Below are 25886 nucleotides of genomic sequence, written 5' to 3'. Positions count from 1 at the left end.
GGAGCATTGCCTGCTGCCTGCCCTGCCCCATCTCTTCCAGCTCCTGAGTCCCAGGAATCCCTTGGCAGTAGAAGAGGAATGGGGCATCACCCTCATCTCATATATGAGGTCACCATGGCCCAGAGAGGCACTGTGATTTGCTTGAGGTCACACAGCCAGTGGCTGGCTGAGGCCACCTGCTACCATGTTACAATGGCTACTTCTATTTGGTGGGACTGTAATTGAGCCTTCCAGGAGATCAGTTGGTGTGGCCTATGAACGTGGGCACTGGGATGAACTAGACAGTGTGCCCCCAGGATGCCAGACCTAGGTTTGAATTTGATCTGCCACAAACCAGTGTGTAGCACAGGGTTCGGTTTTCCTTCTGTAGGACCTGGGGCCCTATCCATGTGGACCTCCAGGGTTTGGTTGGAGGAGACAGAAGTAGAAGAAGTGATTTCCCCTGGAAGGGAGCCTGGGTAGTAAAGAGGATTCCTTGGTACCTGCTGGGACAGAACCTCTGCCTGCAGGAGCGCGTTGATGGAGGGCAGGCTGCTGTCCTCGTAGCTTGACCTCCGCGTGCTGATCCGGTCCCGCTCATTTTGGACAGCTATGAGGAGGATGCAGAGAAAGGTAAGGAGGGATGCTAAGAGGAAGGAGGGATCCCATGATTGTTAAGCAGTTGGGAGATGTGAGTGAGAGGAGAGGGTTCAACCTGAGCTGGGGCCACCAGAGTGCTGCAGGTGGGCATTTATCGTGTGTGTGTGTGTGTGTGTGTGTGTGTGTGTGTGTGTGTGTGTGTGTGTGTGTGTCTGTATGCATGCATGTGTTTCAATAAACATGTACCATGGTGCACATGTTATCAGGCCTGGTGGCTGATGCTCTACTGAACCATTTTGCCTGTCACATGTAGGATCTTCTAACTCAGTTTGCAAAGATGGCAGACACAAAAAAACTTCCCCTGGCCCCACATACAATGAGAAGGCTGAGGACATGACCAGCTATCGCTAGGGACAGGTTAGTGACAGCTCAATGGACAGATCACAGACTGAGGAGCACAAAGAGAATCTGCCACCATCCCAACCCACGATCCCTGCTTGCAAGCTCTTTGGTCTCTTCCCTTCCAAATAAGCAGACCTTGTCCCCTGGTGACACAGAATGACCCTGAAGCACCAGGCAGAAGTCCTAGGTTGGGACTTGGAGGCCCTGCTGCTTTGGAGGGTCTGACTGATGGGAAGAATCCTGCTCACTAGCCTGGGAGAATGAGAGGAAGCAGCCTCTTTCCTGCCTCACCAGAATTCGGGAACCCACGGCCTTGTTTCACAGACCTCTGGCCTGCCATCCACCCTTAGCAGAGTCAGTATGGGCCTAAGGTCCTCTGGCTGTCCCACCAGTCCCCTGGAGACTCAGGGCCTCACTATGGAAGGAAGAAGGAGGGACGATGGGGCTTCTGTGTCCCCATCTACCCGAGGCTTCTCCCATCAGCCTGCGCCTGCCTTGCCTTCTATCTTAGGGGCTGGTGGGCAATGCCTTCCTTGCACACAGACATAGACCGTCCTGGTTCACGGGGACTGCTGTGATGATCATCACGCAGAAGACCCTGCCCAGCCCCTGAAGGCTCCACTTCTCTCCCTTGGGCTGGACCAGGCCCTACTAGAGGTCCTGAGATCCAAGGCTCCTGGATTTATCTTTTGGGGTGAGCTGCTCTTGGGAACCCCCTAAACACATCCAGGCCACATCTTACATCCTGCTCAGAATGGCTGTCTCATCACTCCTCACAGTCCTTAGGACTCTGCCCTGCCCCCACCTCCCTGTCACTACTTCCCTGTCACTCTCTCCCTCTATCTGGATATCCACACAGGCCACCCCTGTGCTCAGGGCCGTCCAAGCCATTCCTGATGCCTGGAATCCCCTTTCCCCTCACCTTCAGAGGTTGGAGAAATGGCTCAGTGGTTAAGAACGTGTTCTGCCTTTGTGGAAGACCTGAGTTCAGTTCCCAGAATTCCTATCAAGTGGCTCACAACTGCTCTGCGGGTGCCTGTCCTCATGTACATGTGAGGACAATTCAATATAAAGCAAATCTTTAAAAAAAAAACAAAACTGTCATCTTGCCAAGCAGTGGTGGTGCATGCCTTTAAACCCAGCACTTGGGAGGCAGAGGCAGGAGGATTTCTGAGTTCAAGACCAGCCTGGTCTACAGAGTGAGTTCCAGGACAGCCAGAGCTACACAGAGGAACCTTGTCTCGAAAAACCAAAAAAAAAAAAAAAAAAAAAACCAAAAAAAAACAAAAAAAAAAAAAACAAAAAAAAAACAAAAACACCCCCCCCACACACACACACAAAAAAAAACCCCGTCACCTTAGGTGCTTTCGCAACCACCTCTGACACGGTATTGCGCCCCAGCTTCGGCCCTCTTTTCCCTATTTTAAACTTTCCCCAAGGTATCAGTTATAGTACTACTTGGTGAACTCTTTGATACCGAGCTCCCAAGCTCCAAAAAGCCAGACCTTCCTCCCTCTTGTTCACTGACAGTCTGACCTCTAGAGTACCCTGACACAGGGTAGGTACACAGTAAATACTTGTAGAGTGACAAATGTCCCTGGATGAGACAGCACATGACTTCAAGGCCCCCTCCTATCCCACCCTCCAGCTTCGTCTTCATTTCAGAATGTTGAAATTCAGAGCCGGATATGGTGGTTCATGTCTGTAATCCCAGCATCTGGGAGGCCGAGACACTGACAGCTTGGATTACACATGCTGAGGCCTGGAAGGATGGCTCTGTTGAGGAGAGGCTGTGCCCACATCATGCAGCTCACAGCCAGCCACCTGTAACTGCAGCTCCAGGGGATCTCATGCCCTCCTCTGCCTTCTGAGTGTGCACACGCACGCACACGCACACACAGAGAGAGAAAACACTCAATAATCATAATTAATAATAATAAATCTAGAAAAGAAAAAGTAAGATCTTGTCTCAAAAACCCAGAGACAGAGAAAAGTCAGTCAGGGTAGGACAGAGACCCTGAAGTGTAGAAGTCCCTCCACAGCACTGGTTGTACCAGCCTACCACGCCCCTCCCTGGTAGCCCAGCCTGCCCTGTCGCCTGCCCCCACTGGGCGCTGCGGGAAGGCGGGTGGAATGAAAGACCGCTGTCAGCAGCTGTGGACAGAGATCCTCAAGGTTAGCCGGCCCTTATCAGTACCCTCGAGCTCAGTCACGGAATGATGTTTTCCTAATGTTTGCGCAGTATTAGCAGGGTCGGGGACCTAATGTAACTTCCATTGAATATTAACCGACAGGACGGGAGGTGGAGAGGACATGAGCCTGTCTTCCTAGAGAGCCCTGGGTGGGCCCTAGGGGCTCAGCTGGGCTTGTGAGGAGGTCCTACAGGGTGGGCTATGCTCCCCCTGTACTTCTTGGTTGTGGTCTCTGGTTTGGCTTTCTGCTGCCAGCGGCTGGGCTTTTGTCCTGGGCCTGAGAGCCAAGGCTGAACAGGTGTCCCTCTCCCTGACTTCAGACAGGGTCAGAATTTTCCATCAGCTGTTTTCTTGTTCACTAACAACCAAGTCTCCCCCACTCCCGGTCTACCTCCTCCAGGGAAGCCCCTTGTGGCCTCTATGACACATCCTCTGTCTAGGACTCACGGATCCGAGTGTTCTCCAATGCCGTGCCAGAGGTTTCAGTCACCAAGGACAGAATGTGCCACCCCCCAAAAGGATCTTTCCAAATTTCAATCCAGAGAGCTTGAAGGCTTGGTTCTGACAGCCTCGAGCCCTAACCTTCACTCCCTTCCAACACATCACATCACTTCTTGTGCCCCAGTTTCCCCACATGAGAACCAGGTAGATCTCTCTTCACTAGCCCTAGCTGTTCTGTCAGCCTTGCTTCCAGCTCGCTTACTGGTCCTTGAGAACTTTAGGATGTCCAGTTTGTTAGGTCCATGTGCAGGAGACATTGACAGGAAAATAAATGAAAACATGTCCCCAGTCACCTGGTCAGTGGCTTTGGGAATTTTCCCATCAAACCGAGGAAGGGTTCTGGGGACAGTTGGATCTAGCAATAACCTTGCTAGTGCTTGCCCAAGGCATCTCCCAGAATGCTTTGCTCTTCTGGTCTACTTGTACCTCACAATTTCTCAATAATGCACATGTGCATGGACACACACACACACACACACACACACACACACACACGAGTGTTTACTGGCCAGCACTGTCTGCCAGTGACTCAGTGGCTCTCTTGTTCCCCTGGCAGATTTATTTCTCAGCCCAAAGAAGCAAGCAGTTCGTTTCAAGGCTGAGCTATGGCTGGATGGTGTGAGACTTCTCTTCTCTCAGGAGCTAGGATCTAGGGTTGCTTGGCTTTGTGGGTCATCTGGAAAAGTAGAGCCCAGAGGGGCTGGAAGCTTCCCTCGGTTTCCCTCTAGAAACTGTCTAATCAAAGACACATGACCACATACAGACTTACTAGCTAGCCCCATTGGACTGCCTGCCTTTCTCCCACCTGCTGAGAATTCTATAGGAGAGACTCATTCTCACACACAACGCTTATGGGTAATCACTGAGTGCTTATTATCTCAGGGGATGGGATAACAGAACCACCAGCTATTAGAACCGTACAATAGGAAACCCTTAGGCTGGAATCCTTCATCTTGTCTCCAATATTTCACACATGCACCACATTCCCCTTCCACAAAGGAGTCTTCAAAGAGGAGACGAGGTTAGCCAGGGAGCCCTGTGCCCATGGGAAGCCATAGGGGAAGGGGAGGGGCATAGGCCCCTATGTCAGAGAAGCAGAGGCCTGTAAGGACCCTTCTGAGGGACAGAAAGGAAGAGTGACCTCAGGATGGAGGGCAGAAACTGAGCAGGGAGGCTGTCACCTTTACGTTGCCTTCTGTCTCTCTCAGCCCAGCATGAGCTGGGTCCCAGGTTCTTGATTCAGAGTGTGTGTGTGGGGGGGGGGGCAGAGAGAGGGAGGAGAGGGAAAGGGAGAGGGAGAGAAAGAGAGAATGTGTGTGTCTGATAGTCTGGCCAGAGGGGTACATGCTAGTTGGGAAAAGTAAGTTAAGAGAAGAAAGGGGAGAGGTTTGAAAATGAATTTGTTATTTAGAAAAAAACAAGTTTAAAGTGTTTTGTTTTTTATTTCTGAGCTTGAGGAAAAATATTTTTTTCCTTTTCTTCTTTTCTTCCTTCTTTCCTCTCTCTCTCTCTCTCTCTCTCTCTCTCTCTCTCTCTCTCTCTCTCTCTTTCTTTCTTATTCTCCCGGTAGGCTGGGAGTGGCCCAGGGCTCTGCATGTTTGCCAGGCGATGGCTCTACTACCATGCTCCCGCTCTGGTTACTGAAAACTGTCATAAATGAGGCCTGGTGGGGGGGTGTCACAGCATCGGCAGCACTGAGGTGCCCACACAGCATGAAGCTGGGGTTGGGACCTCTGCACTTCCAGTAACCACTGTGTTTGGATTGAGACCTTCAGCAAGGTGACTAACTGCTAGGGTCCTCAGTTGTTTCTGCCATAGAGGGGGACAGGACTCATTCCAGCCTCTCAGAGAGGACACAAGGAAGAGCTAGCTCCATGTCTGATGCAGAAGTTGGCCAGGGCAGTTAAAGGGCACTGTGCTGGGTAATTCCATCTCCACCATCCAGGCTGGCTTAGATGCCTCAGTCCACTGTTAGGAGAGGGAAATTTCTAGAGATGACCTGACACCCAGCGATGAGGACTAAGGGGATTGTGGTTCTTGTCTTTGGACAGGAAACTCATAGTAGGATCCTTTGTTCATATCAGTGAAGCCTTTGTGGCAGGCCTTGGGTGTTTGCTGTGTCCTGTTCTGTGATTTTTTTTTTCCCCTAATGCTCACGGTATCCATTAGAAAGAGCGCCCATCTTGGCCGCCTCATGGTAGCACAGGAAGGCCCAGTGGCAGTTGCTGGGAGCTGAAGTGGGTGAGTGGGAGCTTTATCTCTGAATCTTTCTCAAGACCAAGCCCAGCCACTCCCTGTGGTCAGATCTCCAGGCCCTCCCTCCTCTCAGCCATTAGCCAGTCATCCCAGGGCCTGTCACAGAGCCATAAAGTATGGCTACAGTTGTAAATGCGGGGTTGGTTGGAGCCTGCGTGCAGGTGGGGCAGGCGGGGAGCTGGGACTCACCTTCCTTCTTCATGCCAGCCCGGAAGCACTTCTTAAGCCTGCAGTAACGACACTGGTTCCTCTTATCTTTGTCTACCACACATTGTCGGCTAAACCTGGAGAGGACATAGGAGGGTTGGATGGAGGAGGAAACAGCCACTTTCTCTTAGGACAGAATCAGGTCCTGGCTGTCAGTCACCCCCTCCCCAGCCTCCCTGCTCCATGTTTGCACCCCAGGAGTGCTAATGTTAATCGGAAGCCAGAGGGGTCTGTGGACTGTCTGAAAGTCCATTTTGTCCCCTTGACATAGGAAACTGAAGCCCAGAAAGGTGGCATGTGACTTTCCTCACTCAGCTGGTTGGCAGTGGAGCTGAGTGGAAAACCTTAGTGTCTGGGGTACCAGCTTTTTCTACCATATCCTGTGAGAGCCCACAGCCCTTAGCATGCTCCTGGCTATGGCCTAGAGTCAGTAGTTGGTCCACAACAGGTCAAGGCAAGGTTATGGGAGTGTGGGGGGGGGGGCATGGAGTTCAGTACTGACTCCAGCATTCATTGGCTTCAGGTAAATGCTTAGCCCTCCAAGGCATAAAACGAGGATACCACGTCAGAAGGTTATTGGCAGGTGACGACATTATAGTACAGGCTTGCCATGGAGCAATGGCTCAGTCAACTGAAATAGGAACTAGGGCCAATGCCTTGTTAGAACCTAGAAAAGGATCAGCTTGGAGGTTGGTCCTATCCTCTCTAAGGTTGTTAGGCAGTTGGAAAAGCAGCTGCTCACATCTGAATCCGCAGATGCTAAGAAACCAGACTGGCCTTGAATGTCTGGAAGGGCAGATGCCTCAAGATGGACCCTCAGAGGACATGAATCCCAAAACACCCATATCCCAGATGAGAAAGTTAAGGCCCGAGCTGGCTCCTCACCTGCAGGAGTACATGTGGTTCTTCCTCACGCTCCTCCTGAAGAACCCCTTGCAGCCGTCACAGCTCGAGGCTCCGTAGTGTTTGCCGGTGGCCCGGTCGCCACAGATGGCGCACAGGGCACTGACGCCCAGGCTGTTGGATGAATTGAGGTTGGCACCTTCAGATGGGGACGTGTCTGCACCAAAAGAGGGCAAATGAGATTCCAGGAGGGGTAGAGGGTAAAACAAACCACAAACAAGCCTGAGACTCAGAGCAGACCACCAGAGCTGGGGGCTATGCCCTGTTCCTCTCAGTGTCAGATGGCTTTTGGAGTCTCAGTTTCCGGTCTATAAATCAGAAGCAACTGTACTGCTGATCTCCTGGGGGCACCAGCAAGGGCTTGTTTCAGGAAGGGGTGCAGCCCTCATCATCACAGGCATTTACAGACTCCTCGTTAGAAGCTATGGGGACAGTGACTACCCAGCCACTTTGTCATCAGAAAAACTGGACCAGAGGGACCTGAGCTTAGCCTTCAGACTCCACAGAACCTCCCAGAGAGCGGAAGGATATAAGCTAAGCACATTCCTTCTTTGCCTCTGGGGTGGATGAGTTGCCAGCCACCTCTGGGCAGATGTGGGACCCTCTTACCACCATCTCCAGAAGCCATCTCCCCATCTGAGTGTGAAGAGGACAGACTCAAAACCTCTGGCACAGGGGATTTCAACTTGTGTGCCAAAAGCCCTGGGCATTTGGACTCGTGCTACCCTTGACTCACCTCTGGTCTTAGACCAGGTCTGTTTCCTAGCCCCAGTCTCCTCAACTGCAAAGGAATCCGTTTAACTGGTTTGGCTCGTTTTAGAAATATGTGTGTGTGTGTGTGTGTGTGTGTGTGTGTGTGTGTGTGTGTGTGTGTATATATATATATATATATATTAACACACACATATATCAAAAGATCATACTTTTTCTAAAAGCAAATCTCCCACCACATATAAACTCTTTAGAAAATCTCATCACCTGGAAGGTAAAGGCAGGAAGATCAAGAAAGAGTTCAAGGTCAGACTTAGCTAAATAGTAAGTTCCAAGTCAGTCAGGGCTACCTGAGACCTTGTCTGAAAGGAAGGAAGGAAGGAAGGAAGGAAGGAAGGAAGGAAGGAAGGAAGGAAGGAAGAAAGGAAGGAAGGAAGAAAGGAAGGAAGGAAGGAAGGAAGGAAGAAAGGAAGGAAGGAAGGAAGGAAGAGAACAAAAACCACCCTTCAGAGATGACTGAACTCTAGAATTATTCCTCCCAAAACAAAAGTCCATGCATGTGTGCAATACACACACACACACACACACACACACACACACACACACGGAGGGAGCATTTCCCATAGAAACTTGGCCCTTGGGTTCCTAGGGGAATGTCCTATTGCAAACTGGAGAGGGCAGTGGTACACTGAAGCAGAGACTCTTAAGCGTCATAGAATTGGATCAAATGCCCTCCGTTCTTGTGGCACTGGGCAATTTCTTGTCGTTGCCCCCCTCCACCTGTCAGACAGAGCATCATCATCTCCCGGAGCTGTCCATACATAGTCGGTCAGCCAGAAGTGCTTGGCATACAGTAAGTTCTGGAACTATCTGTGATTTAAACACCTCTCCGCAGAAGAGAACTCCCCCAGCAGGTGTCTGGCAGCTGTTTCTCATTTCTGCTGTCTTCTGGCTGAACCATCCCTAGGACTTCTGAGTGTTCAGAGCGGAGCCCCCTCCGGCTGGTGAATTATTCCCAAGGCGGGGATAATTGTTAAGCTTCATTGGCTCTTTCTCCCTCAGCCTCTCCTCCCTTGACCCCCAGGGAGAGCTGAGCCCGCAACTTGGGCAGAGGCCAGCAAGTGTCCCCTTGCTGGGCAGCATAGGCCCCCTGAGGTCAGCAGGCCACTTCCATTTCCCAGTTAAGAACACTGAGGCTCAAAGAGAACAAGGGACTTGTCCAGCATCGTTACACTGCTTCCAGGCAGAGGGACTGGGTTTATGGCTTAGTATACTGTGCCCTAACCATGTTACCCTTGCCTGGGGATCTGTGGAGACTTTAAAAACAAGACCCTTCTGCTGTTTCTGGATCGGGGATGGAATGTGGGAGCAGACATCCTTAACATCTTCTAGCCATTAGCTCAGGATGGTCCCCCAATCACTTTGGAGGACAACCTCCTATAACCTCAACTCTCAGAGCTCTGTGAACTCCAGAAGGGCATACGGACCCTTCCGACATATGCCGAGTCCTGGAGACCGCCCGTATAGAGATCAGGATCAAGCAAGCACAAGGAAATCCCTTGTAAACCTTATATGCTGTTCTACCTGTCCCCGTTTTACAGATGAAGAAACTGAGGCTGGGGAGGAGGGTTTTTTTTTTCAGAGCTGGGGGTGACTGTTGTGTCTTCAGGACACTTAATCAGGTACAGGAACACAGAACTCCTAGATACTGAAGAGGCTATGTGGTGGCCAGGAGTGTGACAGCAAATACTGTCCCTGTTTGGGGGGGGGGGGTCACGTGTTACCATCTCCGGCAGAAGCAAGTTGTTCGCCCTGAACACTTCCCTGAGTAAACCCCTCTGAATCACCCCTGTCCAACGAAGCTGGGGTAAAGAAACCCATTTCCATACTGCACAAGAGACAAAGAAGGAGGTAGTGTACCCAAGGTCACATGGTACTTGGCAAGAGATACTAGGGGCAAGCATCGGGGGAGGGGGGAGGGGGCAGGGGGACTGACCATGGACAGAGCCCACACGCTGCCTCCTCCTTCTAGCTAGATTGAGAGCGCACACAGCTTTCCAGACCTAAGCTTTGAATTCTGAAAGGAAGAGGAAGCATCATGGAGGGAGGGTGGTGGCAGGCCAGCCTCAGCCAAGTGCCATCTCTCTCTCCAGTGCTAGCCTTGAACCTGGTCCCGTCCCTTCCAGAAGCTTCCCAGGACACCTGCCTTCTCAACCCTCTGGCAAAGGAAACACCCACCACCCCACAGACACATACTCGGTGATATTGGAGCAGGTGTTTGAAGGATGGTGACACAGGGACAACAGAGACACAAAACACACAAGCTGCTGCCACGAATGCCAAGTTTTGGTAGAGAGTCACAGTGAAGAAGACTCTCACAACATAACCCTGGTGCTTTAGAAGGCTGGATCAAAGGACCTCAAGTTCCAGGCTGGCCTGGGAGTATGTTCTAAGTTTCAAGCCAGCTCAGGAACACATATGCCCTGTATCAAAAACCAAAACCAAAAACAAACAAACAAACAAACAAACAAAACCAGGCTGGGTCTAGTGGGTGCATGCCTTTAAACTTGGCATTTGGGAAGCAGAGGCAGGTGGCACTCTTGTGAGTTTGAGAATAGCCTGGTCTATGTAGTGAGTTTCAGGACAGCTAGAGCTACGTAGAGACCCTCTCTCAAAAAAATAAAACAACCAACCAAACAAAAAGAGTCCTACCAAATTGACACTACACAATCTTGTATACCAGAGAGTGGTGCCCAGTATCACAGGGGCTATATGCACATATCAAAAGCAAAATGCCATGCAGGGCCACCAGGCAGAAAGCACAGGGTATGGCCACATTTACAAGTATGTTAGATCTGTCATCCACATTTACAGACACTATACATACAAATATGTATTCAAACCAAACCAACCAAACAAACAAAACCAAAACCAAACCAAAAACCAAAAACCAAAAGATCCTGGAGACAGAACTACAGACCATTCGACGCATACAGATGAAGCTGGGACACAAACTCAAAAAGGGGAAAAGGCACGCAGCTGTATTGCATTTGCCGTGCCTCTCATACTCTTACAAGGACACCTAGGACCGTACGTGTAAACGCACACCGCTATGTTGGCCTTTTAGACAGGAAGCCCAGAAATTCTACTTTTCTCCTGAACTCCAGTTTCCCAAAGTCTGAAACGCAGCCGTGCCTCCTGTCACAATCACTAGAGACAAGACAGACCTTTTGTAGCTTGCACGTAAAAGGGCCCAGGGGCCCGAAGATAGGGCCATGTTGGACAGGATTGATTTCTGCAGCCACCCGGAGGAAGCTCACTATCACGGCCCCATTTCCTTAACATGGTAATCGGGACAGCCTAAGACCCCCGGGGGCCTAAGTAGGGAGGGTCTGGGGAATTTTTCTGTTGGAAATCCACCTCGGCAGGCCTCGGTCACCCAGAATGCCTCTGGCCACAGTACGACGAAGGCCCATTTGCTTCGCCTGGCAACACCTGTACGAGCCTATAGGACCAACCTACAATTTTCTGCATTTTCCCTCCCATCCCAAAGTCTAGTGCCAAAGACCCGCTCCATACCTCAGTCCAACTGCCCCCACCTACCATTGCCCATGGTCAACACCTGCACATTTTCAAACTCCAGGGTGGTGTAGGCTGGGTCCAGGGCAGCGCTGTAGTCGGCCATATCCATGCCGGCAAGGGTTTTAGAGAGTCGCATTCTCCCCTACCCACGCCTTAGCCCCCTGTCCTGCCCGGCCCAGGATGCCACCCAAGCCCCTGGGCTGAGCCCCAGCCCCCCCCGTCCCCGCCCTCCTCCTGCCTCCTCCCAGGTCCCTTCTCTGCCTTCCTCTCTTTCAAACTGTCCTCTGGGAGACTCAGCCTGGCGTCCTGGCCTAGCCTCTGCAGAGGGTGGAGGCTCTGTGGGGAGGGGTAGGAGTTAATGGTTAATCACCCCCGTTGCTGGGTAGGCTGGGTGGAGCCACGAGGATTTGGCTGTTTGTTGGTTTCTGACTGACACCTGGGGTGCTAATTACAACTGTTGCCCCCCCCCCCACCTCCCGCTCATTAATAGTCACTTACCAATCTTCCAAGGCAGGCACCCAACAGGACTGGCATTGGTTGGACCCCTTGCCTCAGCAGCCCCCAAGTCTCACCAAGGTGGACAACCCAGCTGACATGTTTAGACACTGGCAAGCCTACCACTATGAAGCCCTAAGCCAATCACGTCCCAGATCATTGACTTCTATCCTCAATTTGAGATAAAGCTGTCCTGGGTCGCTTGAACTGGAAACCTAACACCCAAGCCCACACTTGGGTCTTTCGGATCTTGCTGAAGAGGATTCTTCTGGTTCCCTTCTGGTTTGTCACATGCTTTGGGAACCGCTGGGACTCACCCAGCGGTTGGATATCTCTTGGTTGCTCCAGCTGAACCATAGATGGTTTCCTGAAAACACTGAATGCTTGCACAGTGCATACCCCTCCCAGGACAGGCACAGACAAGAGCTGCAGCCCATAGACCTGGGCTTCCGCTCAGGCACCTGCCCCATGAGAACTGTGACACTAAGTAAATGATTCTCCTCCCAAGCCTCAGTTTCCATCTCCTAGACTGCATGGGGCAATCTGAAAGGGTAGTTTGGGTAATACATAAGATCTAAAAATAACTGTCAAGGTGCGTTGGCTAACGCCTCACCCCCAAACCATCATTTTGTCTTGCTATGGAGCCCAAGTTGAGCTCAAATTCTTGACACTCCTGCCTCAGCCTTCCAAGAGCTGGAACTAACAGGAATGTGCCACCATGCCCAACTAATTCCTCTTCTCATTTTAGGGTCCCTCTTCCCTTTTGCCCAAACTAACTTCCTTCCTTCCTTCCTTCCTTCCTTCTTTCCTTCCTTCCTTCCTTCCTTCCTCCCTCCCTCCCTCCCTCCCCCCTCTTTCTTTCTTTCTTTCTTTCTTTCTTTCTTTCTTTCTTTCTTTCTTTCTTTCTTTCTTTTTCTTTTCTTTCTTTTTTTTTTTTTTTTTTTGGTTTTTCGAGACAGGGTTTCTCTGTATAGCCCTGGCTGTCCTGGAACTCACTTTGTAGACCAGGCTGGCCTCGAACTCAGAAATCCGCCTGCCTCTGCCTCCCCGAGTGCTGGGATTAAAGCCATGCGCCACCACGCCCGGCTTTCCGTTTCTTTCTATCCACCTTTTCCCCCTTTTCTCTGCATGGCTCAACATTCATTCCATTCTTTTAAAGGGTTTTTTTAAAAAATACAATATTTGTATGAGTGTTTTGCCTGCATGTATGTCTGTGCACCACATGCATACCTGGTGCCTATGGAGGCCAGAAGAGGGTGTTGGATCCCCTGGAATTGGAGTTACAGACAGTTGTGAGCTGCCATGTGGGTGCTGGGAATTAAACTCTGGTCCTCTGAAAAAGCAGCCAGTGCTCTTAACCACTGAGCCATCTCTCAATCCTACCCCTACCTTTTTTTAGCCTTTAAAACCCTTTTTCTTTAAATGTTCATTTCACTGTCTACATCCTTTATAAGGCTTGACTCTGGGCCTGGGGCACCTGTCCCTTTGTGTAGTCCCCCTCTGTGTTCTCTGCTGACACTTTTGAGACTCCCACTAGCTGGAGAAAGGAAGTCACAGAAGGCCGACTGTGAGGGCAGGACCTTAGGAAGCTTCAGGGCCTGTCTTGCTCAGCTAGTTGAAAGAGCAATTCAGAGGACATGGTAACGACACAGGGCAAGACTGAGAAACAGAGTCTGCTCTGGGATGAGAGAATGAACCAGAAAAGTCAGTGACTAGGAGACCAGGTGAATTACTGAGTGAATGACTGAAACTCATGAATATGTAAAAGGTGAATGAGTGAATGAATGAGTGAGTGAATGAGTGAGTGAATGAGTGAATGAATGAATGAGTGAGTGAGTGAATGAATGAGTGATTGAATGAGTGAATGAGTGAGTGAGTGAGTGAATGAATGAGTGATTGAATGAGTGAGTGAGTGAGTGAGTGAATGAGTGAGTGAGTGAATGAGTGAGTGAATGAATGAGTGATTGAATGAGTGAGTGAGTGAGTGAGCGAGTGAATGAGTGAATGGATGTGTAGATGAGCCTTAACACCATAGTGATACCATCAGATGCCCTGTTTCTGTACTTTATTCTGTCCTTTCCATCCTGTCCCTAGAGACAAGATGGCGGAAGGCAATCATGGAAAAGAAAGATATTAGACTCAGGGGTGAGTGCTGTGAGTTTAGAAACTCTCTGGGGCCCGCAGGATGGCTCGACAGGCAATGAATGGCATTTGCCTTGCAAGCTTGGTGATCTAAGTCAGACCTGGTGTGCCCTGCTTCTGTCATGGACACTCGCACATGATTAAACACAATTTCTATCACTCCTCAAGTGGATTTGTGGTTCTCATTCCTTCTCTGGGCAACTTTCATTACGGTGGGGAAAGATTCCAGGCTCATCCTTTGTTTCTTGGTAGAAGGGAGAGGAAAGATTGGAGCTTGCAACTGACACCTTAAGATCCCTAAAAGGTCTGAGGTTGACTTCGGACCCTTTCAGGCCCATTCTGGTTCCACTTAGCAAAGGGCTGGATTGGGTGGAAAGGGACAGCAGGTGACAAGCCACCCACAGCCACTCTACAGTATTTAGCACATCTGTCCTGCTCCCTGGAAAAGACACAGTTCCACCATTCTCTAAGCGGAGTGTGATCGTTAGCCAGTCAGAGGTTTATTAGGGCAGCAACCTAGTGAGTCTTTTTATGGATGATGATGTAGAATCCACTAAATACAGTCTGTGATGAACTAGGGTTGGCCAGGACACATCACGAATAGACAGAGCTATCAAGAGGAAAAGAGAGCTCAGGTGAGAAGAGTTGCTAGGTACACAAACCCTGGCACACATGGAGTGCTGCAGGCTCCACACCCGTGTCCCACCCTGTCACGACTCACGCACTGCAACCTACTCATTCATGGATCATAAACTGCATAACCGTCTCATTCATAATTCCCTCCACCTTCAGCTGACTCCGAGCAGTACCCTCCCGGCAGCCCTCCTTGGCCTACGGGTGTCACACTTGTGCGCTCTAATGGTCCTGGAGTCTGGGACAAGCAATTTGAAGCTAGTGTTCCTGAACCCACAGAAGGAGAGAACCGACCCCTAAGCATAGTCCTCTGACTTCAGCGAGATCATGCCCACCCTCAATCTACATCTCTATCGCTGTGCCCACCCCATCCCACCTCTCTATCTCTTTCTACCCACAAATAATAAATAGTTTTTTTTTAATTTAAAAACAATAAAAGGGTTCTGGGGAGATGGCTCAGTGGGTAGAGTGCTTGCCACACAAGCCCAAGGACCTGAGTTCAAGTCTTCCTCACCCACATGAAAAACTTGGCATGGCTTATATTGTTTCTAATCTCAGTAAAAGGAGGCAGAGATGGGGGAGGGGAGGGAGGGGATCTCAGGGCTCACAGACCATTCAACCTAAGCAAACAGTGAGCCCCAGGTTCAGTGAGAAGCCCTGTCCACAAGCAAAGCGGAATGTGGTAGAGGAGGGAGGGCACAGATGTCAGATCCACGCACACATACACATACTTATGCATGCTCAACCTACACATACATAGGCACACAGCCGTATAAGCTAAATCACAACATACGGACACACATCATACTAGTATTATTTCTGACCTCAGCAGGCTCAAATCGGGTTATGTATTCAAGATGGGATTTACTGTGTTACCCAACCCGGCCTTGAGTTCCTGGGCTCAAGTTCCCTCTGCCTCAGCCTCCCGAGAGTTGGGGCACAGGCAAGCACCACTTGTCTGGCCATTATACCATACATTCTCTTGACTCCTTAACAACATTAATCTTACAAGACAGCTAGTTACATAGCACTCCTACGGAGGCATATGTAATGTGAAGATGACTGAAAATACAGTGGATGGTGTATAGGTCATACGCAATGCAGCAGTCACTCATATCAAGTACCTGTGAATTTGACTATCTGAGGAGGGTGGGGACCCCCTTATGGATGCCCAGAGATACGGTATGCGATGGTAGTGATTGCCACCATTGGTCGGTAACTCCTGGCTCCCCTGGCCACGTGATCTTTGGGAATTACAACCCCTAGTCTAGGGATCACCTAGGTAGGGCATTTCCCAGTCTCAATGCCATCGGTGTGGAACTTGTTCGTTTCTCTATCCTTTCTCCTTGAGCGGTCAGGCCCCAGCTCAAAGGGTAGCAGCCTCTGGAAGAGACGAATTTAGAGCTCGCCTGGAGACCCAACTCCTTCATCTTGCAGATGGAGACGGAACTTGAGCAGGGAAGAAGATGGTCCAAAGAGGTGGCAGCTAACCAAGAGGTAGGCGGGGAGCTCATAGCCCTGCTGTGAACAGAGGTTTAGGGTCCTGCCACATTGGGCCATCTCCTTCTCCCTTGCTCTTTCTGAGACCGGGTCTCATGTAGCCTAAGCTATCTATGTAGCCAAGGATGACTTTAATTTCTGATCCTCCTGCTTCCACCTTCTGAGTGCTGGGATTGCAGTTATGTGCCCACTAGGTCTGGTTCCCGAGTTAACCCAGGGCTTCACAAATGCTAGCTAAGCCCTGTACTGACTGAGCTACATCCTCAGCCCCTCAACCAAACTGCAGTTCTAGCATTTTGCCATGGAAGCATGTTTTCCACCTCATGATAAGAACCTGACTCTTTCACTCTTCTCATTTTTTTTCTGAAGTCCAGGGTATCCTCACTTTCTAAGACCAAATGGAGACTGAGTGAAGTAAAAAGCCTGAAAGCCATGAAGCGTGTAACAGAAGAGTCTGCCATTTGGCCCAAAGCTGACTATGAGATTGAGGCTCTCTCCCTCTGTGTTGCCCCCACACCGGGGGTCACTGGAGTAACTACAGAATCCTGGAGGTTGGGTCTGGCTCCAGCTCTCCATACAGCAGGGGTGTTGTCATGAACCCGAGTAGCCTCAGCCCTGTATCTGGCCCCAGTGCAGGTCTAGAGGCACTCGACAGACCTCTAGTCACCTGGGGCCCCCTGGGGCCACCTGGCGCCTTGGCTTCTCCTCTGGGAGCTCACCTCACCTCTATCTCCTCTCCTTCCTCCCCCACCTACCACCTAGAGTGCAGCGCAGGGGAAACCTGCACTTATCAAGACAAAGAACAAAAGTCGTGGGGGCAAGAAGCCAAGAGTCATGTCTACTCTGGGGTAGGGCCTTCAGGTTCGCCCCTTTGAAATTTCAAATTCCAGTTTGTGGACAAAGTCCTAACTATCTCACAATATAGGTCCCCAACTGCTGACCAAACTCCAGTCCAGGCAGCCACCTGGCCTGAGACTGGCCTGGCTTTGCCGTTTCCTTTGGCAGCTCCCAAGACCTGAGGGTAGGAGTCCTGGGCAGCTGGGACCTGCCAGGCCATTCTGTATCTCCCATGGGGCTCACGACCCAGGGACCCCCGTTCCTATCTGAGAGGACCACTTCTTCCTGAAGCTGGAACCCGATACTTGTTGGTGCCAACAACTGAAACCAGGTGGGTACCCTCTCTGGGCCTTTCTGCTCCTTTTTCTCCTTTCTCTATCCCACCATGGCTAAGTCCCATCAAGACCTCCTGGAACTTCAGACTGGAAAAGACATCTTCCTAAGCTACCCATAGGACAAATGGAGACCCTGGATCTCTCAAGTGAAGGGTACTTGCTGCATGTCGGGAGTTGAGCCAAAACTGAGACCTCTCACCAAGCCCAGAGGGGAGAAGGGACTTGCTTCAAGCTAATTAGTGGTGGCATGTGAACTCTTTCTTATAAAGGGGATCCTGTCGCTTTTCTATCCCACAGACTGTGGATGGCTACATGTCGCTTCACTCAATGGCTGTTGGCCACTAGCTTGCTCATTGACCACAGAATCTCAGAGAGGAAGATGAGAGTGTTGGGGGCTGAAGGCCAGCGGTTTTAGAAAGAAACATTTGTGTGGTTAACTGATAACTGGGCCCCATCCCTGGGGCCTCCAGTAGCCTCTTCCTCCCTCCCTGTCCTCAGTGTGATTAAGATGAACTTACCTGTCTGCTAATCATTGCTGAGCCTGTTGGTCTTGCTTTAAAAAATTAACTGGGCATGAGTTTGCAATTTGTCTCACCCCTAACCCTGAAAAGGCCCCGGGGTGGGCAGGAGGCCTCCTGGGTTATGCAAGAGGCCATTGGCCTCTCCACACATGTCCAGCAGCCTGTGCTGCGCCCTCCGGAGGGAAGACTTTGCTCAAGAGTCAACAGCCTGCATGTGCCCTGCTCCAGGGCCTGAGTATATTTGCTCTGTTACCACAGGGAGATAAAGGCAGCTGGAACATCCGAAGGGGGGATGTGAAGCAGGGGCTTGTAGCTCCAACGTCCAAGCCAGGGAATCTTAGGGGACATGCAAACGGAGGCTTTTGGAGCTGGGTCCTGGGGTTCCCAGGAGCCCACAGAAGGGGGGGGTGTCACATGATGCCTTCTTAGGTGAGATCTTAATAGTTCATTTTCAAGCTGGGAAAGTGCTGGCCCAGACCCAGCAGATGGGAGATGGAGGCGGAAGTGGGGATGCGGCCTGTCCAAGAACAGGCTATACTAGATAGATAGTCTGGCTCTCCTGGGACAGAGATGACAGGTCTTTTTCTCTGAGATCTCTGAGAGCCACCAGAGGCCCAAGTTAGGGGATGGCATCTGTGTCCTGTAGGTCTCTGAGTAGTCCCAGCAGCAGGAATGTGAGGCAGGGGCACCTCCTAATCTTGGCTATGTCCTACCTCTGGAAGCATCCAGCCCTTAGAGACACACAGAAGCCAGAGCCCTTCCCAGACTGTCTGGACCCTTCAGCTTCAGTTTCTTCCCTGTAAGTTGAGAAAATGCCTATGTTCTAATTGTCCCACAAGGACGAATGGCGTCAGAGACATGAATGGCGTGGACATCTGTGTCAGGAGCTTCGCTCCTGAATTCTCACGCTGCTCTGATGCTGGGCGTTTTCATGAGCGGTTTGTTAAGACAGCTGGCCCAGAGAGGTTGAGTTCTTCACCCAAGCTCACACAGTTGATAGGAAATAAGTTGTCCGGCTCAAATCCAACCTAACTCCAGAACTTGTGTTCCTGGTCCCAAGGTTACCCCATCCTTTCAAAACTTTCCCAACACAGCAAATGCTCAAGAGAAACTGGCAGCACAGGGTCATGGAAACAGCTCTGGACAGACAGCAGTGTATTGTGGGAGGTTCTGACGGGAAAAACTTAGGAGGTTTGGTGAGCGGATGGTCTGGGGAACGATCAGGGTAGAAGCCAGGATTTGGGTCCCGTGGGCGGTGTTTCCTGAGTTCTGTTTGCCTACGGCCAGGTGGCTTATGACATCCGAGCTGACACTGCCACTGTCCTGTTTGTGTTCTGTGAGGGTGACCTTGGCCTGTGTGGGGCCTGAGGGGTGATGGGAAGCCCCTGTTACCCCAAGTCCTGGTCTTGGGAATGAGGAATGAGTCTGCTATTCAGAAGTTATCCTTAATCTCCTCGACTCCAGTTCGGAGGGGCCCCAGGGATTTGTCTGATGTCATCAGGGTAAAGTATTTGGGAGTTCGTTCGGAGACAGGCCAGGATCACTGTGTTTAGTTGCACAGGTCACTCACTGCACAAATATTCTAGTTCAGGAGGCTGAGGTGGGGGATGGTGCAGGGGGTGGAAATCCCGCCCTTGTTCCAAAGCCCCAGAACCTGGTCTATCCAAAGGGGATACACTTTCTCATTTGAGCAAACATTCCATGTAAACCATTGGATAGCTTGTCCCAATTTGTTCTTAGCCATGCCTGGTCCTTAGAAAAGCCATTTTCCTCTTTGGTCTTTGAATTTCATATGGAAAACCGAGCTGAAGGTTCATTCTGGCTAACACCAAATGGAACCACTTGATACTGTGAAAGGTTTTTACGTCCTAGCTTTGAAAGGCCTTGTGCTGGAATATGGCTCAGTGGTAGAATGCTTGCCTAGCGTGTGACAGGCCCTGGCCATTCCCCGGCTCCACACAGGGAACAAAAAGGGACAGATAAAACAGTGATTCCCAAGCCCTGTCACAAACCAGGCAGACAAGGTAGCACACATCTGTAATCACAGCAGGAGAATTGGGAATTCCAAGCCAACCTGGGCTATATCCCGGTGAGAGGAAGGCCAGCCTGGGCTTATGTAGTTACACTCTATCTCAAAACAAAAATCTTGCAATGGGAGGCACAGTGCTAGGTGCTGGAGATTTCCCGAGAAGTCTGGTGGGTGGTCATGATTCTGAACCTCTGCTGGGTCAGGGAAGGCTGGAAATATGTTAATATGGGTCCAGATTTGACTGTGTACAAGTCAAACCTTGGCTGAGGCTCAGTTTCCCCATCTGTTAGGTGGGTTGGTGATAACTTCCTCTCCAAGTCAGAATGCTGACTCATGGGTGATGTTTGCACCACACCTGGCTCCATCTCCAGTTTGTGGACAGCTCTAATTCCAGGCACCAATGGCTATTGCTGTTATTATTGGCAACAGCATATTGGCTTCCAGGTCAAGGATGAAATGACCTGGAACTAATTCCTAGGACATGCATTGTAATCTTCTCTGCACACCTGTCGCTATGGCAGTGTGTGTAGTTATGATTATTCTTGTTTACTATTTTACCTCATTTGCTTAAGCCTTTCATCTGATGTCCTTGCTGCATTGCTGTGTTTCAAAATAAGAATAGAAGAAGGTACCTGTTGAGACTTGCTTCCCCTGACTCTGTCCATCACTGCTCCCAGCTTCTGCACCATTTGGGGCCATTTCTTAGTTTTTCTTGTCTTCCAAGCGTTACAGGAGCCTTGCATGTATGTCCATGACCTGTGTACCCCTGTGTTGTCAAGCAGCCTCCTCGCTGTCCTGAACTTTGCTTTTCTCATTTTCTGTGGTGGTCAGTAGGCTATCTGACACCTTTGGGGCAAGCCTTGGCTAAGGAAGAGCCGGCTCAGCCAGGGAGCCTCGGTTTCCCAGGGAGTCAAGTCTCAGATTTTTATTTTTCGGTAGGGTTTTGTATATGTAGCTTAGGCTGGCCTTAAACTCGCTAACTAGTGGGAGTGACCTTGAACTTCTGGTCCTCCTGACTGTGCTTTCTAAATACTAGGATGACAGGTGTGCACCGTCGGGTGTGCTTTATTCAGTGCTGAATACAGAAAGAACACAGAGCTTCACCCACGGTAGGCAAGCAAGCAAGTGTTCTACCAGCTGCATCCCCAGCCCCTGGGGTTTAAATTTCCCTCCTGGTTACTGGATTGCCAGGGCATTTGGGGTCTGAAATCCCCAGAGAGGCTAAAAGGTGAGCAAGGTGCCAAACCAGGGACCCAGAGACTAATTGTCCCCTGGGGTGGCATAGTCCAGGCTCTGTGCCCTCCAGCCCTGTGGAGACTGTCTAGAACTCTCTGCTGGCCTCAGGGTGAGCGGGCAAAGATCTGGGAAGGTCAGGAGGGGAGAAACCAGGCCAGTCAGACAGGCTGCCTCTGGCTCCTGAAGACACGGTGGGCAACGTGGAGTTCAAGACAGAGGTGATGGCGGGTTTTGTCTTGTTTCTTTTAACAGTGCTCTGTTTAGATCACTGTGAGGTCCCCTCTGAATTCTTCACCTGCTTCAGTTTACTGACTTTAAATGGCTCACTTAAATGGCTCACTTGCCTCTCTCTGACTCAGTTTCCCCAACCGCAAAGTGAAAATGAGATGGCTGATAAGCCTTGCAGTACCCCCAAAGAGTCATTGGGGATCTGAACTATATATGTATGTATGTATATATATATATATATGTATATATATATATATATATATATATATTGATCAAATGTCCTCCAGACTTGTCCTTCTGGGCTGAGTTGGGGACTGAGACTAAAGATCTCCACATGCCCTGAATTCTAAGCTTCCCCCTGAGTCCCTGGTCTCTCTTCTACCTCCCTGGGCTCCCTTCTGGACAGACGTGAACTCAAGAGCATACCTGATGTGATCTGCAGGAACCCCTGGCCCCTGTCCGACATCCTCCTCCTGGTCCTATGGGGTCACACACGGTGGGCAAGCTCTTCATCCTTGAACCACTTCCTGCTGCCACTCTGGTACCCAAGACCCTGTGAGGGCTGCTGGCGAGTTAATCCCTTAATACTGGTCACAATGAGATTTCGGGGACATTGGGAAGTGGTCACCATGGAGACCAAAGACCTTCCCAGGACCCATGGGAGTAATCAGCTATAGGCCTCAACAAGGGGCCTGAAGGCCCAACCTAGATAGGCGTGAGAGGCACAGAGGCTGCACTTGGGGACCTGCAAAGACCTCTTGCTGTCTCTTCATGTTCTCCTGCTAAGCTGGGAGCCAGCCACACTGGTAGAGAGAGTCCTGTTCTCCTCTTGAGCCCCAGGTTCCTTGCTCTCTTTTGGGGGCCTTGGTCATCAGCAAAGTAGCTTTTCTAGCAGAGTTCAAGGCTCCCTTCCAAGTCTGTAGGATTTGAGCTGGAAGCTCTACCTTCCCTTCCCAGTCTAGCCCAAGCCAGGCACTTCTCTTTCCAGGCCTCAGTTTCCCCATATACGAGTACAGCAAAGCTGCCCTGGCTTCCCTCAGGGGTCTGGAAGTGAATAAACCCACCCAGTGAGTGTGAATGATGGTCTGATAACACTTCACACTCCCTCCCCAGCCGCCTACAGGACCCCACAGCCCAGCCCTGCTCTCTGACAGGCCTGTCGGGCTCCGTGTCTCATTTCGGTTGCTTTTCTCCAGGAAAAGTCTTGATGACCTAGGAGGGGTTAAGGACTCCTCCTCCCCTGTTCCTTCCCAGCCCCCCAGAGCATATACACTATATTTACCATAGTGTCTGTCATGGTGACTGCCTCCTCCTTTGGACTGCCTGCCTACCATGGTTTTTCAGGGATCCAACAGGTGCTTAAAGTAAATACGTTGCCTGAATAAATGAGTGAAGAATTGAAGGAATCCACCCACCCAAGCATTTTGACTTATCAGCACCGTTACTGTGGAGGCGGAAGACTGAGCAAGGAAGACAGGGGGCGAGAGCCTTCCCTTACAGGATTGTAGTCAGCAACGAAAATAAAAACATCCAGTGGAACTGTAACTTCAGACAACCATATTGTACTTTGTAGCATAAGTATATCCTCAATAATGACATACTCATACTTAAAAAATAAGGGATGGCTCAGCAGGTAAAGGCATCTGTCCCCTAGCCTGACTCTGGTGGCTTAGGAACCCACCCGACAAGTTATCTCTGACCTCCCCAGGAGCCTGTGGCCACCCATACACCCTCACACTCACAATAAATTAAAAAAAAAAAAAAAGGTTAAGGAAGGGTATGGTTTATCCCATCCCAGATGTAACGGAGAGCTGAGGCTGTGTCTGGCAACCGCATTCTCAGCCTGGCATATCAGGCAGTAAGGGAGGTAAATTAAAAAGAGAAGTAAATTTTAAATAGTGACCAGCTGCCCAGAACAAGGAAGCCGAGAGAGATGACAGCACCTCGTGGTCAGGGGGCCCGGCCTCTGGATAAGGTGGCCCTCTCCTACGAGGAGACAATTTTACACCCCAGTGAGGCGTTGTTAGGATAAGCTTAATGTGCATGGTACTTAGTGAGGGACGGGCAGGGGGCTGCTGGCTGTTGAGTCACTTGCTAGAATGTGCATTTTTGCACCTTGGATCTGAGCCTTTGCAATCCAGCGTAAACCCGTGGTCCCACCCTCCAGGTCAGCCAATGTCCTCAGCGGGGCAGAGAGCCAGAGGAAAGGGGCCAAAGGAGCTGCGCAGAGAAGCGTGGCCACCTAACAGAGCTCAGCGTCCTGATATCCTCTTCTGGCCCACCCCTGTCGCGTCCTGCGAGTGCGGCTCCTCTCAGGGCTACAGAAACTAGCTCAGCAAATCTTCCTCTGAACGCATCCAGCATAGCGATTTGGCCTTCGAGGGCTCCTCCTAGTGGCCAACGTGGGAACTGGCGCTCAAGACTCGTACTTCACGTACATCCCAGGAGGCCATACTGTAATCTAGTCACAGCCCGCTGCCACTGCATCAACCAGAATGCAAGATTTAAAAAAAAAAAAAAATCTATTCTGCATTTCCGAAAGTTCAGGCTCCAGCCCCAGGAGCCAGTGTGCGGGCGGCTTTGAGGAAGTTCCCAGGCTTGTGCTGGCATCAAACGAAAGCCTTTATTTGCACACACCATCATTTAGAATGGTATTCATAACATTAAATACCACTCCCTCATCATAAAAGTTGATATGGAAGCTGTAGAGAAGGCTCGGTGGTGAACAGCGCTTACTTGCAGAGAACCCTAGATGGGTTCCCGGCACCTATGGGATAGCTCACAGCAGTACCTCCAGGGGATCTGATGCCCTCTTCTGGCCTCCATGGCTCCAACACACGCGCCACAAATAAATGCACACAAACATTCGCATATTCACACACACATGCACACATACACATGTGCGCTAATATTTAAATAAAAAATAGAGTTAGCATGGAGATATGAGTGAAATTAGCTCTGTTAATTAGGCTCATGTTAAACACACTGGAAGCTTTGTCCAGTAGGATGACTTATTCTGTTCCCACGTTCTTTAACATCACCACCACCACCACCATCACCACATGACATATCTACCTCCATCTTCATTTAAAAAAAAAGTGCCTCAGTTTACGCTATCCCTGACAGTAGCTAGGATGTTTCCCCTGCTCCACTACAGCCAACTTGAGCGCAATCACCATGTTTCTGGAAGCCAGGAGAAATCTGTGCACAACACTTCCTTGCCCACTCTGCTCCTGTGCCATCTACTCTTCACCCGAAGCCGGGCCATGATCATGCGCAAATATACCTTGAGTCCGATCTCTTCCCTCATTAAACTTTTACAGTGGCCTTGCCTCTCAGCCTGATGACCTGAATTCAATCCCCAGGCCTCACATGGTGGAAGGAAAGAAGCGACTCCACGTGACCTCCACGTGATCACTGTAGAACACCCTTCCCAGTGCATACATACATGCACACATACACATTTAAGGAAGAGAATGCCATTATAAAGAGAAGTGCCATTTATAAAGCTCACAAGACTCCTGCCACAGAGATGTTGTCGCTGTATCCCACGGCTCCAACCTCATCTCTTTCCTCCCTTTCTCCTTCCTGTCTCAGGGCCTTTGCACATCCCCTTTCTGCTAACTATTGTTGCCACACCCTGGTGTGAGACTAGATCTTCTGCTCCAGGCTGGCCGCTCTCCCACACAGTGTGTGAGTTCTGTAACTTCCTCAACCTGCATTCTCTGTCTCTGCCCCGTCTTTCCAGAACGTCAACTGGAAATGGCCCCGTGTTCAGCTACTTGGAGATAATCTACTTACATTTCTCCAGCCCCCCCCCCCATGTGGAGATGCCCGCTGGCTGCATTCCTCAAGGTACACCCCAAACCTTGAACAGGTCCAAATGAAACAAAGAAGAGGCAACTAATGGGAATTTGGTAGTGTGCTGAAGAGGCCTTCGAGGAGAAATTGTTGGGGATGCGGACCGTGAGCTCATCAGGTAAACGTGCTTGCCTCTCAGCCTGATGACCCGGATGCAATCCCCAGGACCTACACGGTGGAAGGAGGAGAGGTGACCCCTGCCCTTTGACCTCCATGTGATCATTGTGTAACACCCTTCCCCGACACATGCATACATGAAGAGAACGTCATTAAGTGTCTAGTAGATAGTTGACAATTAGTGAAAACAACTCTATATTACAAGAGAGGGTTTTTTGCAGAGTGAAGTAAACAGCCTGAGAATCATAAAGTATTTAGTCGGGGCATGGTGGCAAATGCTTTAAAACGCCAGCCCTTAGAAAGTGGAGGCAGGAAGATGAGGGATTCAAGGCCATCCTTGGCTACATAGTGAGTTTACGTGTAGCTTTGCACTAAATGAAACCATGTCAACAAAGAAAAGAAGAAAAGGAATTCATCAAGGGACCAACAACGTGGATCAGTGAATAAAGATGTTAGCCAGGGACTCAGCGGAAAGACAGAGCTGGCTTTCACTAGTTATCTGTGCTCCACACTGCCATGCTTGCCCACATATATGCATATGCACATGCCAATAATACACACAATGAGCAGGTGAGGTACAGGGCTGGAGAGATGGCTCAGCGGTTAAGAGCACCATCTG

At 50.3% G+C, this 25886-nt stretch overlaps 1 protein-coding gene and 1 long non-coding RNA gene across 6 annotated transcripts in view; one reads left to right on the top strand and one right to left on the bottom strand.

Moving 5' to 3' along the window:
• Hnf4a (hepatic nuclear factor 4, alpha) overlaps window positions 1-25886 on the bottom strand; it is a 66097-nt gene that overhangs the window by 14134 nt on the left and 26077 nt on the right. For 2 of the 5 annotated variants that reach the window (NM_001312906.1, NM_001312907.1), the window contains exons 2-5: window positions 21716-21851; window positions 7023-7197; window positions 6120-6214; window positions 483-589 (exon numbers count right to left, since the gene is read on the bottom strand). In NM_001312906.1, the coding sequence (NP_001299835.1) occupies window positions 483-589; window positions 6120-6214; window positions 7023-7197; window positions 21716-21755 (417 nt within the window). In that variant the 5' untranslated portion in view covers window positions 21756-21851. Of the gene's footprint in view, window positions 1-482; window positions 590-6119; window positions 6215-7022; window positions 7198-11354; window positions 11620-21715; window positions 21852-25886 lie in introns of those variants that run through there. The other 3 variants (NM_008261.3, XM_006498787.1, XM_006498788.2) reach the window with 3 other exon arrangements.
• The window catches only part of Hnf4aos (hepatic nuclear factor 4 alpha, opposite strand), a 47918-nt gene continuing 39084 nt past the window's right edge, over window positions 17053-25886 (top strand). Inside the window, exon 1 of the long non-coding RNA NR_027970.1 lies at window positions 17053-17271. This is a non-coding gene — a long non-coding RNA (hepatic nuclear factor 4 alpha, opposite strand). The remainder of the gene's footprint in view (window positions 17272-25886) is intronic.

The sequence above is a fragment of the Mus musculus genome, chromosome 2 (genome assembly GCF_000001635.26).
Source record: "Mus musculus strain C57BL/6J chromosome 2, GRCm38.p6 C57BL/6J".
Classification (NCBI taxonomy): Eukaryota; Metazoa; Chordata; class Mammalia; order Rodentia; family Muridae; genus Mus; species Mus musculus.
The sequence above is the reverse complement of the archived record's forward strand: the minus strand, read 5'-3'. Positions and strand labels throughout refer to the sequence as shown.